General features: G+C 42.1%; 1 protein-coding gene across 1 annotated transcript; it reads left to right on the forward strand.

Moving 5' to 3' along the window:
- Positions 1-5,337: 5,337 nt before the first annotated feature.
- LOC306706440 (gastrotropin-like) lies at positions 5,338-6,621 on the forward strand (the record flags this gene model as incomplete). Its single annotated transcript, XM_079173526.1, is given in 5 exon segments — positions 5,338-5,400; positions 5,402-5,540; positions 5,641-5,816; positions 5,944-6,033; positions 6,571-6,621. Coding segments are annotated over 5 exon segments (519 nt in total).
- Between the last annotated feature and the right edge of the window lie 6,225 nt (positions 6,622-12,846).

The following is a 12,846-nucleotide window of genomic DNA, read 5'->3' on the forward strand; positions in this document are numbered from 1 at the left end:
GTCTCATATTTACCATAAACCGCTTCGCTGCAAAGACAATGTTTCTACTTGTTCCTTAAGTTTTCATTCTTTTGGATCATCGCACACGTCTGTTATCAGAGAGATCCAAAGTAACTACAGCTACGTTTAGTGCTGTACTGACTCAAGTATCACATTGAAGTATTTTCAATTTAATGCATACTTCTACACCATTACTTTTGAGAAGGAAGTAGTACATTTTGACATATAGTTACTGAGCAGATACACATTTGACATACAAAACATAATTATTTTATGAAATGTGACATATTGTTACAGATCAAACCAGCCAACAGTATGTATTATTAGCACAACCTCGGTCAGTATAACATGAAAACACTTTCACATTCATGCACCTTTAACAATACTCCAATTACATCGTGTTATTTTTGCTTCAAAAAAACATCTTCTTTCAAGGGGAGGGAAAACATACAAAATACACATTCAGGTGTGTATTTGACAGCATTTGGTTTACTATTTATTTTAATTTGTATTAATGTCTTTAGATTTCAATGTACCCGAAGTTAGCGTTAGAGAATGCCTCAGTTGCGTATTTTAACTTCACTTAATGTCAGTAATCAACTGGTAACGTTTCATGTCCATACATATATTATGAAGGTTTTTACGGAGGGGTTTGTTTATATGTCATTCATAGCCTGATTTATGTCATATTTTTTCCTAGACATCTTTCTTAGACATATTTTTTATCCTATTCACCTATCCTATTTTTTATCCTATCCTTGCGGAACAAGCTTTACACATATTGACATATCAGCACCTTAAAAAGTCGTGACGAATGTGTTAGCACAGAGCAGCCGATTTATTTATTCAACTCCACTAGTTGAATAATAGCTCTCTCTCTCTCTCTCTATTGCTTGTAAATGTGTGCTTGTTAAAGCGTCTCTCACTTGCACAACTGTCCACCTCTCTCTCTCTCTCTCTCTCTCTCTCTCTCTCTCTCTCTCTCTCTCTCTCTCTCTCTCTCTCTCTCTCTCTCTCTCTCTCTGTGGTTCATTTGTGGATTTACAATACACCTGATCAAACCAGGTGTGGCTGCACAGTCCGTGTGAGCAAACAAAAGTCTGTCTAAAGCCACATTTTTCCACACCATTTCCGAAGTGTTCATCTCTCTTTAACTTTAGCATCAAAGCCGAGCGCGCGCAATCACAAACACACACACACACACACTTCTTTCCCATGGGAACCAGCTTTTTGCGCCCTCTCTTCCACTATCTACACACACATTCACGCTCAGTGACACCACGCTCACACACACACAGACAAGGTCACAATTTGTCTCTCACATGTTTAATTCTCTATACATAATTTTGTTCTCTTTCAGTCTTTCACACACACACACACACACACACGCACACACACACACACACAAACACACCCACATGGGCTACAGTTGCATCACTAGTGAATTACCATGCCGTTCCGCGTTATTAAACATGACACTCGGCCCAGATAATGGAGCCTTTCTTCATCTCAATTTGGAAGGCTAATCTTATTGCTTTGATTAGCAGCAGCTTCATTTGCATATCAAGGCCTCCCCGCCTTTAATTCCTCCATCGCAAATCCCCTCTCTATAGCTGTAGATAAAAGGAATCTATCTATATGTATCTTTCTTTAGAATCTTTTCTTCCTCTCCCCCTTTCCCCCCCTCTTTTGTTCTTCATTAACTCCTTGTTCATTTGTTCGTATTCTTGTTTTTTTTCCTGTCTTGTTTTTTTTGATATTATTTTTTTTCCGCAGTAATCGTCGGCGCGGCTCGGTCGTATTCATTTCTCCCTGTCTTCACATATACATCAAAAGATGTGTATCGGAGGGAGGCGAGAGTGAAGCATGACTTCATCGAGACGTGATTGGGTTATTAGGCAATGGCCGGCAATCCTGGTTACTTATTGTCATGTGGGATTTCACACAAAAGTTTCAATTACAGCCTGCTATTAAAGTGTAACCGCAGGTTTACAGCATCGACAATAAACTTCAACGGCTGCACTTTGCCCACCAATCATTCCGCTGCGAATGGTTGGATTTGGTTTGACCTTGAGACAAAATAAATAATCGGAGAGACTGGATGATTGTTATTTTTTGATTAACTTTCAGGAGAATGGAGTCCCTCAACTGGTTGCATCATTACGTTTGGCGTAAAGATATGGCCTCTCACTAGATCTGATAACTTTCTACTTACACGACTCCCACCGACACAATTTGGCAGTTTGTTTGTCTGGTAGAGCGTCTTACTCTATGTATCTATGCGGCATACACAGCACGGTATAAAGGTGTATGTGACACTCTGTGGCGGTGAAAGAAAAGGGAGTAACTTCCAGGTGGTGATCGTCTTACTGGAAGAACAGCAATCTCTGCCAATCGAAAGTCAGTTGCGCTCTCTGAAAAGCATTAATGCTTCGAAATATGACAGATATGGTACCGTGTGTGATTATGTACAGTATATCATGAAGTTTCTTCCTCTGTTGATCTGGACATTTGATATTTCTTTTTTAACTAACCAATTTGGCTCTAAGCCGCAGCTCTCAGCCACACCTCAGCAATGTATATTTGTGAAGCCAAGACGATACGTTTCAAAACTTAAAAGCTACAAACTGCATCTCTCAGACATCAAACAATGGCGACATGAATATGAGATAATGGTGCAGGTGCTGACAGCTGTTAGCTGCTTTAACAGTCAACAACATCAGAGAAAAGGAAAATAAGACGTCAAACACAGCCCATTAAAAATAGAAACCAATATTATGCATCTATTAAATTGCTTTAAAATATATATAAATATATATATATATATATATAAAAAAAGTGGTGGGGAAAAGTAAAAAGTGGTGGGGATGGCATGTTAAATGTGTAAAGAAGTGGGATTTTTCTAACTGCATTGCTGCACTTCAGCACACTGACCTCTTGTGTGAGAGTGAGAAAGAGACAGAAAAAAAAGAGAGAGAGAGAGAGAGAGAGAGAGAGAGAGAGAGAGAGAGATAGTGGGTGTCTTTTATAGGATGTTGGCCAATAAGATGTTTTATGTATCTATGAGGGGCTCCAAGGCCATGTTGGCTTTTCACGGTTTAGAAACACCGTGAAGAGAATTAGAGGATAATGTCGCTGCAACGCACGAGCGGCTGGGAATCGTCCATTAAGATGACTACATGACCTGAGCACTTCGGGCTTTCAATTCCGACAAAGTGCGAATGGGCAAAAAGCTTTCGATGCGGCACTTAACTTCGATCCCACACAATGCAGTCTCTTTCACACGCCACCGTGTGCTGTGTTTTTCTTAAAGGACGATTTAAGAAGCGCCTTTGCTGCCTCACATTCTACCGTCTCTTTCAATTATCTGTAGGGAGTAATGTCACTCCATCAACTTTGCGGTATCGATTTCAGTGAATCATGTAAAAAAATGCTCTAGCTTGAATGACATTTGGGCGGATACCCCTTGTTCTGGAACATCCCGAGCTTTCGTCATAGTATTTTTAAGACCACCTTTTTTTTTACATTGTCAGGTTGGCACAAAAGTATATTCATGAACCCAAATGACATGTCCATGCAAAATATGAATAGATACAAGGAATCAAAGTCATAAATCAACATGAATTCATTAACATAAAATGTATAAATGTCAGTTTAATCTGATAAAACACTCATTTTCTACGACAATGTGTGGTTTTGTTTGTCTAACCCAGTTTTAATGTCCAAATTGAACTATAACAACTCATAATGATTTTACTCTCACCTCATCATCTTCGACACTGGCAAGATTTCACTCTTTGTAAGCAAAAGTATACGCTGCGTGAGCCGACAGAGACTCCTGTAAGTTCAACTGCAACCCTTTTAGGGGACGACTAACTCTACAAGACACACTGTGCGGCATGACGTTTTTTCCATACGCACCAAATACCGAATAGGAAAAAAAAGAAAGATTGAGTATGTGTTTGATTAGTAGTCTATTATTTGTCTCCATCCATCTACTGAGTACACGGCGCAGTATAAATGTCAGCTTTGTTATATTTTGGCCAGACCAGTACACCTCATTCTATAATATATATATGCTTTTCTGTGTTAGTTAGTTTAGGTTAAATCACATAAAAAGACCAAAACTAACAATAAATGTATTTAACACATCTTCATCATATAGCCAAAGCCTGGTTTACCTTATTCCTCTGTGCCAGAGAGCTAAGAACACATGCATAAGCCACATCCCTTCATTTGGCGACATGTTCCTTTATCGTGGTGAACATGGGCACTGTGGTTTATTCCACATGCAGCGTCTTGGTGCCCAAAATGACCTGCTAGTGAACTGAATCTGCTACAAATGGTCCTTTTCAGATGCTCCCGTTTGAGTAAAGTTGGCTGAAAGCTACAGTGCCCACCTGTTCTGGGAAATTCCTTTTAAGAAAATAAATATGTATTTACGTATTTAAAGATTTATGTCTTTGGCAGGAACAAATGGGCCTGGGACAGAGTGCCACAGACAGAACAGGGAGGCCTGGAAGTATTTAGACTGACCCTAAACTGTTGGTTTTGCTCTTTTCATGTTTTTTGAAAAATATGAAAAAAATACAGAATAAAATACCAGCAATATCTTAAAAACACTATATTTAGGAACATTTACCATGTAAGCACAACATACACTATGAACACATAATGAAGGTTTTGTGTCACTACTCAGCGGGCCCCTCTATCACTCAGGGCTACAAGACGCCATATTAATGCAGGACCCAGCTTTACTTTGAATGGATGCAAATTTCCTAAAAGATTTACAATTTATCGAATAAAAAAAATGACAACAACAACTCAAAACAACATACACACAGTAAGCCAGGGGCTTTTGGGGCTCAAGGGGGTATGGGGCAAGTTTATCATTCCAGCCTTAGATTCGCTTTTTAAACCGTATCTGTATCTCCTCACACAAATACACTGAAATGACTCGTATCAGTTGTTTCGATGCCAGCCGGCGAATAACGACTTTGAACGAGTACACGACGCTCTTCTTTTACAGATCGGACCATTCGCAATGTCAGATAATAAACTACTTCAAATAAAGGGATTACATTTTCAAACAAAGCCTTTTTTTATATTTCATTTTAGACTCCTCAGCAGTAAAAAGTGGAGGCCGCGACCATAAAGCCAACGCAGGGGAGTTCGTTGACCTGGAGGTGAGCTGCGAGCTCACGCTGGTGAGCAGTCAGCGTTTTAGTCACTGCTTGGGAACTCCATAAACACCCGTTCACGCGGGTTATTGCCCTCTCCCTCGTAGCCCATTGTAGTCATCATATTCAGCATGCAATCGCACTCTTGTGTCATCGCATGCAGAGGAGGGCGGTGGCGAGAGGTGTGCGGTATATAAACAGGGGAGAGCCTCAGTCCCAGACACCTTGCTTTTCCCTCAGCTTGCCTCAGCATCTCTGCTCTCGCTCCTCCACACGCCTCCAACGCTGCAAGAATGGCCTTCGCCGGAAAATGGGAAACTGAGAACCAGGAGGGGTACGAGGCTTTCTGCAAGCTGCTGGGTGAGACAGATGGAATCTGAGGCTGCTGCCTTTCACGGTCACTATTTCTGTCCTCTGTGATTGTCGAAACTCACGCTACTCTTGTTTTCCCCCTCTCCAGGTATACCCGATGAGATCATTCAGAAGGGCCGTGACTACAAGTTGGTCACAGAGGTCACACAGGACGGGAATAACTTTTCCTGGACCCAGATTTACCCCGCCAACGCCACGGTCACCAACAAGTTCACCATCGACAAGGAGTGCGACATGGAGACCATCGGAGGAAAGAAATTCAAGGTACAGGAGGCAGAAGATCCAGAGTTTCTTCTACTTAATCTTGGATTTCCACCTGTGCCAGGCGCATAGGGAAGGAATAATGAAGGTACCCTGGTTCCCTGACTGATTCTAACCTTTGTGTTTACAGGCCACCGTGCACATGGATGGAAGCAAGCTGAGCGTGGCCTTCCCCAACTACCACCACACCTCTGAGATCAGCGGCGGCAAGCTCATCGAGGTAAACACACCCACTCGGGCTTGGAGCGCTGACAAGCTAGCGCGGTGACAACAGCTATTACACTCAACACCCCGCAGGGATCATTAGAGTCATTAATGTTGTATTCCTGCAGCGGGGGGATCGGCATTTGACAAGGAGAAAGAAAACGCCTTCGAACACGGATGTCGTGCATCTTAACAAGCAGCTCTGTCTCACGTTTAACCTTTAAAGCCAGCGTCAGCGGGAGATAACTCCCTACAATCTTTCCAAGTGCTATTTATTTGCATCGCCATGTGTTTCCATCACAATGTTTTCTCTCTCTTTTCTCAATCTTTTGAGAGGTTTCCAAGAATTCATTTTTCAATTCTTGGAAAGGAGAGGAAAACTTAGAAGCTAAAATGCATTCAGTTATTACCAGAGAAAGTCTTCTGGGAGCTCTTCATATGCGGTTTACATTTGTACAAGCAAAACAATGTCTTTTGATGTTATATAATCTAGGACACATATATAACATAATCCTTGTTTTAATAAAGTACCACTTCTTCTGTCTCTCTCTAGACCTCCAAAGCCGGCTCCGTAGTGCTGAAGAGAACCAGCAAGAAGATCTAACCTTTGACCTCTTGAACAGTTACAATGGAGACCTCAGCTACTACTGCAGTGAATAAACAATAAATATGATACAAACATGAACCGGTGTCTCCGTCTACACTTTCTGTTTCTGTGCATCCTACTGAAGTTCCATACTTCTAAGGATAATAATCCTTGTTCACAAATTAGAGACAGCAAATGGCCATTTAGTAATGATCGGATACCAGCATCATTTATAGTCATAAGCCAGCAAGTAACGTCGCCTGGAGTTTAGTTTATAAACAGCATTTTCACAACCGTATTGTGGAGGTTGTTATTTCTTTATGTCATAACCACTTTCAAACAGTATTTTGAGATTTGATTTCCACATTTATTCAGGTTATTCTCATCTGTTGGATGGGGCGACTGCTCTACATTATTTAACTAGTGAGCAATTCTGTATATTTGGTTCCATATTGTCACCGTGGTAACTGCAACTGTAACTGGAGGTCAGTCAGAGTTGATGGGTGTTGCGACACAGTTAGTCGAAATGCATGGTTTTCTCTTTAATTTGATTAATTCATCAATTTAAGATCGCTTTACACTCACAGACCACAAACGTCAACAATAGACTGCTTGTCACAGCCGCAGCGATGACACAGTCCAGAAAACACTGATGACGTGGGAGTGAGACAGCACGTGCACAGAGATGCTCAGTCAACCTGCATTGGACACATTCGTCGCTGTAAAGTTTAAACAGAGACTTCAGCCTGCGGTGCACTTCATTCACTTCACCGATACCTTAATGTGCTCTTGCGATTGAAAAGCTCCGACCTGCTGCGAGACGCATAACTCTGCAGGAGGCATGACAGCCACTTCACACAGGCGACCTGTTCTCCCTCCCCACTTGTCAAATACCCTCGGTGTCTTGATGCCGACCATAGACTGTATACAACAAGTGGGCCCATTAGTTTTCTGGAGTGAGGTTTTGAGGCTTCAAATTCGGCCATCTTGGATTTTGGTAAATTGGAGTGCGGAGGAGGGACTTTTCAGAACAGGAGGTTGGCGCCTGATACCGACGCACAAAGTTTCAACACTTAAGTGTCTGTATGAGACGCACCGAGCTTTCAACTAACTCCAAAGTAAACCCATCCCCATCATTACGAGATGGTCAGAGCAACTGATGATGTGTAAAGAGGAAGAAAGTCTGCTAAGGATGGGTGTGAGTAGATGTTGGAAAGTAAAAAAGCCAAAATCCTTTGTTTTGTTACATAACTTCTGTATAACAAACACACTTATTTGAAACAAAACCATAATCCTTTCCTAAAGCTAACCAACTTTGCAAAAACTATTTAAACCTACGTTGGGACTTTATTTTGATGGGACCGTATGCATTTGACGAACGCAAGCTGCACTTTATTTTTTTTATAAAGGCACTATGCATGTGACAAGTGGAAACCAACAATTGAAGTGAATACAAACTATCTAAAATCAAATATGACACAGGATGTCTTCCTCAATCTGGTGCTGCTCTGCTGCAGTGCACTCAGTGCTGCCACGGCTGGATGGAAGTGATATTGCAGCAATACTGGTGATTACTGAGACAGATTTCTGCCTTACTGGGAGGTTAGTGTTTGTTAACCAACCTTCTAGTCTCTCCTACTCTTGACAGTCGCATCTCTCTCTCTTCTTCTCTCCTCATTTTATTTCACACTATCCTTTTCCTTTTCTCTCCTCTGTCCTTTCCTCTCTGCCTGCCGTCTCTTCCTCTCCTGCTTCTGTACTTCCATTGTCTTCCGTCCTCTCCTCTCACGTCCCCTCCTTCTTGTCTCTCCCCACATCTACCCCATTTCTCTGTGGCTTCCAGCCAAGCAAATAATCAGTTAATTAACCAGCTCAGTCCCAGGATCATTGTAGCAGCTCTCAGAGGAGCACTGTAAAGGCTCTCGCGTCTCTAAATTTACAGCTTCATTAAGTGGACTGGAGTAAGGTACAAATCTTTTGAATAAAATTGCCAGACTAGAGCCTCGGTGCATGTGTGTGTGTGTGTGTGTGTGTGCGCGCGCGCGCGCTGGCCTTGACTTGAGAGCCGGTGACTCAATAGCTCCCTAATGAAAACAAAATCTCCGTTTTTTTGCCTCTGAGGTGGCGATTGTTTTGGCGTAATAAGGAGACGTCCTCTCTTGCCGGCACCGATGCAATCAAGATGTTACACTCCTGGAAAATTAGGGTTGGAAGGCAACAAGCAAGGTGTCATTTGAGCATGTTTGTGTAGCTCGCTGCTGGTGCAATCACTCTGCAATATCACTTCCTTTGTCCTCGCAGACAAACAGGCCTAATTGGCTATTTCCAAGGCTACTGTTTCTGATTGGCCATTCTGCCTCCTTCTGATTGGTCTCAATCTTGGCAACCACAAGTGAAGGGAGAATGGCTTGTTAGCGTGTCCATGTTGTGTTTCCCTCTCTCTCCTCGGAGCCACGCCACAATATGAACTTTGCATTCCCTTATAAAATACTTCTTAACTTAAAGAGGGTTTCTATGGTTCAACCTACTTTAGCAACTTGCTAATCACAGTAAACAAAAGCAACAGGATATTGTTGACAATCTTGCAGGTTTATTGATGAGGAATTACTAACAGACAAACATAAATTTACACTATTTGTTTTTATTTAAAGAAGCAGTGTTCACCATAACCACCATAGTCGCTGCATGCTGGGTTTCTTCAGGATGCCCATTTCCTTCCCCGACAGTCCAAAGACATGCAGCCTAGGTTAATTGGAGACTCTAAATTGCCCACAGGTGTCTGTATAACAGTAAGTGTCTGTCTGCCTGTAGCCCTGTCATAGACACGTATTCTGTCCAGGGTGAGCACAGCCGCTAGTCTCCAGCCTCTGCACACCAGCTCCAGGGTAAGAGGGTGCAGATAATGGATAGGTTAATGCAGGGATCACTAATAGGCGGAAACCGGCCTGGACCTAAAACCGATAGATAATTGAGAATTATTACATTTTGACAAAGCGCATCTATTTTAACCGGCGCAGCTTTTCTGGCCTTTACGGCACTCGTTCAGCGGTCCAGGAAACACACCGACCAATAACATGGTCTAACATTTACACAACGTTGTATCACGTGATGCTACTCAGCCAATCAAATAAGTGAATTCTGATAAGATTCCCGACTCAAGTGAGATTTACACACACAGGGGAGACGGGGCGAGAGTAGTCGGAGAATAATATGGGAGTCAGAAGTTATTTGACATGGTGTTCTCCAAAAAGAGAAAAGTGGACAACGAGACCAGAGTCTTTAACCAAGAATGGACAGACTCTTATATGTTAATTCCTCCCATCGACAGTCCCAAACCAGTATGTCTCATGTGTTCAGAGACCGTGGTGATTATTAAAAGTGGTAATATGAAGCGCCACTACGAGACACAGCACAACTCTTTTCAGCAAAACGTTTCAGCCCACTCACATCTGAAATTAAGGCACAGAAAATAAACCTAAGAGCCCGATGTGATCAGAATCCTGACACATGAATTCACTGTCCAACAAAGCTGTAAACAAAGGGGGGAACGAGGCTGAAACAAGTGGTTTCAACAACCGCAGACATAACGTTAGACCCTGCACACAAATTCATCTTATTAGAAGATGAGAAGAATATAAAATCGTGGCTTTCCCACCTGAATGAACTGAATTTAAAGCTGCAGGGCAAAGACGATTCAGTTCAGCAATGAAGTACTTTATTTTAAGATGCACATTTCTTACAAGCTTTCTGTTGTGTCATTTATTCTTCTATGCAGTCCTTATTTTACCGGAAATGAGAGATCATTTACTTATTATTAGATTTTGTATTATTTATAATTCATCCAGTTCAATTTGAAAACTGACAATAAATATTGTTGAGATACTGTTTAATTTAACTTTCTCTATTTGACAGTTGTTGACTACATACAGACGTTAATACAACTGTTGGCTAATTCAATATATATTGGACTAAATCATAGTGCAAGTTAGACATTATTGTGATGTTCCGCACCTTTGCATGAGGACATTCTCTCTAACTGGACCTCGTTGTGTTGTAATTGACAACTCAACGAGTTGTGGTCAAGTGGTCAAGTGAGGAAGTACAGACATTCTATCGCTTCGTTGGCGATTTAAGGATCCAGCGAGAGAACAGAAGCTTGTCTGGCATTGAAGATGACGTCATGTCAGTTACACATGGCGTCACTATGACGATGGAATTATCTACAGTGGAAAAGATCATTGAGAAAAGTACCGGTTCCCAAAAGCGAGTTGAGGCGAGCCGTATCATCCAGTGGAAATTAACTAGCTAGTCATGCTAAACCCGGTTCTTTGCCAAATATTGTCACTACATTGACTTTTGTGTGCATCTGCTGCTGCCGTCACACTGCTCTGAAGCACCCTAAAACCTGCTTTGAGTCCCCCGTGTCTGGATCCAGTGCTGCTTCTACTCCTTCACTACACGGAACCTCTGCTCGGAGCTTCTGTTCCTCTCTGTGATCTCGCGGGGATGAGTGAGGGATCGAGACAATAATAAAAACTAGAAAGAGCGAGAGAGAGAGAAACGCTGGGTAGGATAATGAAGGGGTGACAACAGCACATTAGGCATTAATAACCTGGAATTACCGGTGATAACCATGGTAACACTGGCAATTTGCTCGAAGTTCTCCTGTCTCGGTGACAGGTGGTTGGTGCGACTGGATGGAGAAGGTAAACTTGTGTGTGCGCGCCGCTCGATTTAGTGTTAATTGCGTGCATTTTCAGTCTATAGCTCTAGCCTGTAACAAAGAACCCCCTGCTTTCCTCTCACCATGCGTCTATTATTTCATTGTTGCTGTTCTATCACAATGAACTCCACCACAAAATGAGAATATCTATGTTCAAAGGGGGCTGTACCCGAGCAAAGCACACATTTAAGTGCAGCGTCTCGGCGTTTATTTCTCCACGAGTCCGTGTCCACACAATTTAGGATGCATTTTAAAGCACAGTTTGAAGTATGTGCTCGTCAGATCGTCTGAAAGCCTCTAACCGTACACGTTTCTGACAACACAACCCTTTACAGCACAATGTTGGTTTCCTAACACTGCAGGAAGTCGGCCAGGTCTGCGTTGAGATTACCACGAGAGAATAAGACTGTATGTCTGTTTGTGGAAAGCCCGAAACACACAGGGCTGTTTTCAAGTGAACCCACATCGGAGAGCATTTTTTGAAAAGCTGGTGTAGAAGTAAGGCCAAAGTGGAAAGAAATATGCTTTTTTTTAAAGTTTACCCATATTATTGTGAATACAGGTCAGTACAAGGCCCCCAACCTAACAACCCAACATCTACACCACAGCTTTTAACCCCAAAGCCTCCTCCACATCTGACCCTAAACTGTTGGCAGCACGGAACCTTTGCTATCTCGGCTCCTGGACTGTGCAAAAATCCTTCCTCTAAATAATAGAGGAGCCCCCCCCCCAATTGCTCATTCAAAGGCAACATTTTTATTATTTCTTTTAGCTTTTGGAGCTCTACAGTTCCTTTCTATGTCTCACCATGTCTTCTATATCCGTGCTCTCGCTCAGCTGATGTTCTAACCTTTCCTTGGAAATTGTTAAAGCACTTTGGTCAGCTTGTGTTGCTTTTAAATTGGCTTTTTAAATAAAATGGCTTGACTTGACTTGAGCCCAATGATGGATTGATGACCTGTGCAGACTGTGGCCCGACTTTAAACCCAGTGTATTGGATGAGATCCAGCCGGCCCACTGCAAACCTGAAGGATAAGCATGTTAGTGAATGAATGGACAGATTAAAACCTGGTGAAACAAAGAGGTGTAATTTTTTTATAACATCGCCAATGAGGTTTTATAATGTATTGATGATAGTTAATATGCTAATGCCTTTTTCAGTCATTAAATGCAGCGGTCAGTGGGCTGGCAGTAGACCTAGAATAAAGGAGTGTACTGTCGAGATGACTGTTCTTTGCTGGCACAATTCAGCCCTTCATTCACTACATTGTGCAACCATACATTGAGTTATACATTCACTGAGGCTTTCAGTCCTGCAAAGAGTTCTGCATTCACTCCTACAATCAGTCCTACGGCATAGCCCTGCATGAATCTTTCTGCTAACAGTCCTGCATTCAGTCCGCCACAAAGAGTGGTGGGGTAGAGTATGAATGGAAAAAGATATATATCACAAAAGACACAATCTTTTTTAATATCAGAATGATACAGATTAAATCTAAAACACCCTTGATTTTATGGGG

This window comes from Pholis gunnellus, assembly GCF_910591455.1.
Source record: "Pholis gunnellus genome assembly, chromosome: 14".
Taxonomy (NCBI): domain Eukaryota; kingdom Metazoa; phylum Chordata; class Actinopteri; order Perciformes; family Pholidae; genus Pholis; species Pholis gunnellus.